This window comes from Octodon degus, unplaced genomic scaffold (assembly GCF_000260255.1).
Source record: "Octodon degus isolate 3935 unplaced genomic scaffold, OctDeg1.0 scaffold00031, whole genome shotgun sequence".
Taxonomy (NCBI): domain Eukaryota; kingdom Metazoa; phylum Chordata; class Mammalia; order Rodentia; family Octodontidae; genus Octodon; species Octodon degus.
The window spans coordinates 7,942,168-7,949,069 of record NW_004524607.1 but is presented as its reverse complement, the minus strand read 5'-3'; the positions used below and the strand labels follow the sequence as shown (position 1 = coordinate 7,949,069).

General features: G+C 45.3%; 1 protein-coding gene across 1 annotated transcript in view; it reads right to left on the bottom strand.

The window, feature by feature from the left end:
* Positions 1 to 6,300, bottom strand: part of Sfrp4 (secreted frizzled related protein 4) — a 10,924-nt gene extending 4,624 nt beyond the window's left edge. Inside the window, exons 1-4 of the mRNA XM_004629567.2 lie at positions 5,589 to 6,300; positions 3,757 to 3,837; positions 3,596 to 3,661; positions 1,211 to 1,409 (exon numbers count right to left, since the gene is read on the bottom strand). Coding sequence (XP_004629624.1) covers positions 1,211 to 1,409; positions 3,596 to 3,661; positions 3,757 to 3,837; positions 5,589 to 6,033 — 791 coding nt within the window. The 5' untranslated portion in view covers positions 6,034 to 6,300. The remainder of the gene's footprint in view (positions 1 to 1,210; positions 1,410 to 3,595; positions 3,662 to 3,756; positions 3,838 to 5,588) is intronic.
* Between the last annotated feature and the right edge of the window lie 602 nt (positions 6,301 to 6,902).

Genomic DNA, 6,902 nt, shown 5'->3' with positions numbered 1-6,902 from the left:
AGACAGAGACAGAGAGAGACAGAGAGACAGAGACAGAGAGAGACAGAGAGACAGAGAGACAGAGAAAGAGAGACAGAGAGAGAGACAGAGAGAGAGAGAGAGAGAGAGAGAGAGAGAGAGAGAGAGAGAGAGAAGTTGTCTTGCTGAGGTCAATTTTGAAAGATATTTTTGTTTGCTTTTTGAAAGGCTAGCATCTTGGCCTGCATAAAAAAGAAAGGGATAAGCACACCCCTGGCAGAAACACAAAGGGTGATTTAGATACAAATTCATGACCTTCCTGGGGCCACACGCAGCATGTTGCAGATGAGGCCCATCCTGCAACCTGGGCTGAATAGTTTGACTTTGTTAGAAACAGAATACTGATGATATGAAAAAATGACCAGGAGAAAGATGTGGAGACAAAAATTCCCAGTGAGAGTCTGTGACGTGTACTCATTTGTTTATGCTTTGCTGGGTAAAGATTGAACTGACAGACACACACTCTGGGAGTCAGAAGTCACCTTACCTTGGAGACGTGTGTGTGCATGAGCGAGTGTGTAGAGCACTTGTGCAAGGGTCTATCAAATAAGTACTGTGAAAATGTACATTAAGAAAACCTGTGGAATTCTAGTCTCAGGATACCTAGTTCACCCATAAGCTACCAAACAGACCCTTATAAATTCAGTATCTTTCGCACTAACTTTGATTTGAAAAGAATTTTTCTTATTCAAAATGATTTACTTTCATATATATATATTTAGCAGAAACGGGGATTGAACTCAGGTCCTTTTGCTTGCCAGGCAAACACTTATTCTATTGAGCCATCTCCCCGGCCCCTCCTATGTATTCTTGAAATCAAAGAATTTTGAAATTGATTTTAAAAGATTCAGTGCAAATTCTCTTATGTTTTTCCTTTTTCCTCCATTCTATAAGAACTTGATTCTTAGGATATATAATAGCCAATTAAAATTACTTATTTAAGATCAATGAACAGGCTGTTTTGTTCTGTGTGTGTGTGTGTGTGCGTGTGTCTGCACATGTGTGTTCCTGTGTGTGTGTCTGCATGTGTGTATGCCTGTGTGTGTGCATGTTTGTATACCTGTGTGTGTGTACCTGTGTGTGTGCATACCTGTGTGTGTCTGCGTGTGTGTACACCTGTGTGTGTGTGACTCCTAAGTGAGCTCTCCACTGTGCAAGCCACGTGCAGGCACCAGCGTCCCTCCCAGCTGACCTTGAGCGCCACTCATAACACATGATGAGGACGTCTTGATGCGGCAGGATGTGAGGACACTGGCAGGAGGAATTCGTGATAAGTGGGACTTGTGTCCGCGGGATGGGGGATGAGGACTTGAAGATCTCTTTGACGTCCACCACCGTGGTGACTTCACTGCAGCCACTCCTCTGCACGGCCTTGATTTTGGCATGAATAACTGTGATTTAAAAGTCCAGATAAGTGTCGTTGGCACCTTTGGGGGAACACTAAGACAGGTATATTGGGGCCAAATCTAGAGCTGCTCTTAAGAAATCATGCCTGGGGGCTGGGGAGACAGCTCAGTAGAATAAACCCTTGCCTGGCAGGTGCAAGGTCCTGAGTTCAATCCCCGGCACCACAAAAAAAAAAAAAAAAAAAAAAAAAGAAAGAAAGAAAGAAAAGAAATCATGCCCATAACTATGGTCAAGTCCAAGCAACCCTGATGCAGGCAAGAAGCATACATGGGCATAGGCTAAGTGCAAAACACCCCCCATTGTCACCACTGTCTTAGAAGTCCTCAGTCACACTACAAGATGGGAAAGCTCTGCTTTGAGGTCAGAAAAATTTCAGAGCAACGTTTATTTATCTCTATGCTCCCTTGTAATGCTTTGGAGTGAATATCACCTATCCTCAGATTGCAAAGTCCTTGCAAAGTTTGTATCCCCTCAACCGCCCCTCTGATGCTTGACCTTCTGCTGAACAGAAAAAGTTATTAGAGTCCTAACATTTTCTAACTGCAAGGAATCGCTGAGAATCACTCTTCTCAATCCTTTAATTTCCCAGACTGACAGAGAAAGGTCTGGAGTGAATTGTTATTACAGATGGCTGTCCATGTCATTGTCTTTGATCAGGTTTTAAGTTCTGGCCTCTCTGGTTCCTCGCTATTATTCCTGCTTCCCATGGACTTGTAATTAGCCTAATATGGGCCTGTCTTGGATTCCATCCTAAAACTGCCTTACGGAGGAGCCAAAAAGCACTTGAACAGAAAAGTGTTTTATCTTCAGGGTTGCCACAAGGCCGCAACACCCCAGAGACTAGCTTGGCGGAGAGACTGCTGACACCCAAGGCTGAGGCAGGGCAGATGAGAAACCACTCTGACCTCATTAAGACATCTTGCTGACAAAACTAAACAAAAAGGGGGATATAAATGAAGGATCATTTTGTAGTAGAAAAAAAATATATATATATATATCTGTATATACAAAATAGGATAGGTATACAGCCACTTTCTGTTAGTTCAATGAGAAGAAAGATTTGTACTAATACTGTTTGGACAGGATATCATGTCTGCATCTTGTACTATTAATAACTCCTACGAAGACAACAGTATGCAATGTATTAATTATTGTAACTGTCCTACTGACCTGTTTTGAAACTTTCTCATTGCTATTTCTTTCTCAATAAAATTAATTTTAAAAAATTTTAATTTAAAAAAGACAGTCTCCACACAGAACAGGTTATAAGAAACAAGCTACCAGAAAAGACTATGTACTTATCTTGGTGTTGACTTGTTCAAAATGACTACGTAAGATTCTTCAAATGCAGTTTAGATACAGGTTATGTTTTCAGACTTCTGTGATCTTCCTAATACCATGTGTGGTATATATTCTAAACTTTCTTACTGACATAAAATTTTGCTTTGGAATATGAAAACTAAGTTAAGCAAATACACTGAATGCTTTCCCACAAAACAGTTTCCTATTATTTCTGCAGAAATAATGGAAACATTGCATCAAAGTATAAAATAGCCCAAGAAAGATTAAAAAATGCAGAGAACATATTCCTAGTGAAATACACACCAAAGGATGACAGTAGAATTAAAATTAATTAAAACATTTAAAAACCATGATTAAGTCTTATCTTTGAAGAAAATACTATATGGTCCTTTCAAATAAGAGAGGAGAGCATTTATTCTGATATTGCAGCCAGAGGTTTGTGATACCACATTTCCTCATGATTTCTTCAGGGTGTTAAATATTTGTAGCTATTTAGAAATAAAAGATACATGGGCTGAGATTAATTCTCTGGGCCATAGATCATCAAATCCACAGACCTCCCCCCAGTCACAAGAAGATGTTAAGAGAAAAAACAATAAGAAAGATGTGCCTTTACCTACAGCAGTTCTAAGATAACTGGAACAAGATGTCACACTTTAAATCTGATCCCTGTAAGTGCTGTCACCTGGGTCATTTACTTTGGTTTTTACTCAGTTTGCTCAGAAAAACACAACCTCTTAGAATTATCCTTGTGCCATCAAAAAGCTGCTTAACTAGTTAGAAAAACGGTCAACTTTATTTACTGCGTCCAGCAGACAGTTTGTCACATTCCCAAAGTGAACTTCTGGGCACAATGACAGTGACTCACCATAGCTGTAGTTCTTGCTCAGGTACGTTGCCAAAGTTGGCTTCACTTTTTTACACTTGCACCGATCTAAAAAAATGCCAAAGATTGATAAGAAGTTGGAAAGGAGCACAGACCTCACTGTGGGGAGGAGGACGAGAGGGAGAGACTAAGGCAGGACTGACCAGGGCTGAGGCGCTTGCAGTCCACATCCAGTGGCCTTTCTTGAACCATCATATCTGGGGTGACATCTAGCCACTTTGCATCTGAAATAACACGGCCACATGGTCAGTGAGCAGGGCTTTCACTCAGCTGTAATAACGAACCATCTGACAAGCATATTAAAATTAGAGCTGAAGAATCAAGACAGGATTCATGGTCAGCTACTTCCTTCAGAAGGACACCGATAGGCTAAGGGAAGGGGTCCTTCTGGTGACACATTTTACCTCCCATGCACCAAGTGAGGCCAGTGCAAACCTGTTTAACTCTCCAGGATAAATTGCATTGCTGCCTTGCAGGGCTATGTTCAAACGCTGATTTTCCATGTGATACTTTAAATTTTTGCTTCAGTTTGTTTTGTTTTTTGACAGGGTCTCACTGTGTAGTTCAGTCTTGTCTTGTACTCACTATCTAGCCCAGACTGGCCTTGAACTCCTGGCTATCCTCCTGCCTCAGCCTCCTGAGTATGGCTCTCCCTCTGATAGTTTAATAAAAACAACCTGAATATTTCCAAATTCTCACTTTACATATCGCAAGGCAAAAACAGTTCCGTGCTGCAGAAGTGATACCCCACATTACTAAGCATAGTGACACACAGCTGTAACCTTCGCACTCTGCAAGGCTCCAGCCAAGCTTGGGTAACTTAGTGACTTTAGTGAGACCCTGTCTCAAAAAAAGTATCTGTATATGTGTGCACGCATGTGTGTGTGTGTGTGTGTGTGTGTGTGTCTGTGTGTGTAAGGGCATAGCTCAGTGGGAAGGCCTTAAGTTCAATCTCCAGTGCTGAAAAATAGCTTAACCAGTAGATATATATTTTTACACTCAGAATTAGAGAAGAATTGCAATTTGCCTCTCCACATAACTGCTCCTTGTTTATGTTTAGGGCTCCACATGGGTATCACATGACCTGGAACTGCTGACAACCTAGCTTAGAGAAAACCTTGATAAAAGAATGCAGACCTACTCTGAGGTCTCATTTCACCAAGCAGATTTACTCCTGTTCCTTCCCCTCAAAGAGCAGCAAAATGGTCAGAGAGAAAGGAGGGAGGTAAGGAAACCCAGATCAGATTAGCTAAAGGCCACAGTCCTTGGCTGTCAGTCAGTACCCAGAGAACAGACAGAGGCCCCCACTTGCTAGGACCACTGTATCAATAAAGCTTGCTCCAGGTGGGGCAGGGAGGAAAGACCAGGAGGGCTCCTTCAGAAGATCTTTAGAGATGATTAACCCTTGCCTGGGGGATTGATTTAAGAATTAAATGAGTCAGTGTTATAACAGGCCCAGTGCTACACACACACACACACACACACACACACACACACACACGGAAGTACCTGGTATTGTTTCTATTACAATTGTAAGTAAAAATATTGCCAGTGGCTCCCTTGTAGCCAATATTTATTTATCTATCTATTTATTTATTTATTTATTTATTATCTATTATTTATTTGTGCGATACTGTGAATGGAATCCAGGGTCTTTGCCCAGAGTAACAGCTCCATCTCTATATTCAGTTTAAAGACAGTCTCACCAATTTGATGAATCCCCCAGGCAATTAATTCATCTCTATGTCGACCTTCTCTGGCCACAGTCTCCCCTAGTGCTGTGCATAAGCAATTTTTTTTTTTTCCTTTCATAGGGCATTCTGGCTCCCTACTGCTCAGAAGCCCACCCAGCGCTCTCCTTGCCTCTTCCCACCTTCTCCAACCTTGGGAAGTGAACCGAGCCGAGCCGATTCTCAGGTGGCAGCCCCGCCCCTGGCCGCAGCTCCTGCTGCCCTCCCGCGCCTCACCCCCTCACCCTCAGGAAGGTCGGTGACGATGGCCTCAGGTGAGATGCACACGCCGCGGTCGTAGACAGGGAGCTCGTCGCAGGCCAGGCTCTCGGGCCAGCTGTGGTTGTAGAGATTCATGAGCGGCTCGCAGCCGTCGCGCGCGCGCTGACACACAGACTTGCAGGGCTTGATGGGGTCGTGCAGGAACTCGAGCGCGCAGATGGGCGCGTACATAGCGCACAGAAAGAAGCGGAGCACGGCGCTGCAGTTGGCGTCCACCAGCTCCTCGTACTGCTCGATGGCCAGCACGGCGTTCTCCTGCGTGCTGTGGTGCAGGTGGTTGGGCATCCGCGTGAGGTTCCAGGGCATCGCGCGGCACATGGGAATGCGCACCGCCTCGCAGGGCGCACCGCGCACGCCGGGCGCCAGGGGCAACCAGAGGAGCAGCGCGACGAGGACACACGGGAGCATGGCGCTGCTTTCGCGCTCCGCGCCCCGCGGGGTCTAGGCAGCCGAGTCTCCCGAGAGGAGCCGGAGGAGCTGGAGCAAGTCCTCGGGGTTGCAAGAGAGGTCCCCTCCCCACCTTGGCTAAGCTCCGCGGTTGGCGCACTGGCAGCAGCGCTCGGCCTCGGGGGCGCGCACCGCCCGGGGCAGCTCGGAGCGCGGCCGGCCCGGCCATGGCGCGACCTATTTATCCCCGATTCCCCTGACGTGGGCCGCGCACTCCCGGGCCTCTGGCTCCCCTCTGCCCCACCCCCGACCCCTCGGAGCAGAAACGCTGACATCATCTCCTCCCAGCTTTGAATGGTCCCTCCTTTCTCTTTGGATCAAGAAAAAAATCGCATCTGGCTAGTCTCTCTGGACAACAGTACTGAAAGACGTAGGAGAGAAATGCGAGGGCAAGAAAGGCGCTCTTTGCTCCCTGGCCCAGGATTCTTCCCCCAAAGGGAACGCGCACCGTTGCCCTCTAATTGAGACCTGGTTTTTTTGTTTTGTTTTGTTTTGTTTTGTTTTTGTCCAGTAGAGGGCGTGAGATACACCACTCCGAGGCCGTCTGTACCGGTACAGTAGACAACTTTGCTGCTGAAGCTCTCTCTCTTTATATAAACCGCCCCACGCGCTCTGGTTCTGTGCAGCTTGTTTTTGTTTTGCTGTTGTGGTGGTAGTGGTAGTGGACATCAGCTGTGGCTCAGATTTTTCCAGAAAGGCATCTGAATTGTGTGTGCTCCCAGAATTTAACAGGATGGCTCAGAGCCACCGTAGCATCTTTTAGCTTGAGAACTTTTTATTTATTTTATTTCATTTTTTATTTTAAGGAAGGGTGTACAGGGTGGGGTGTT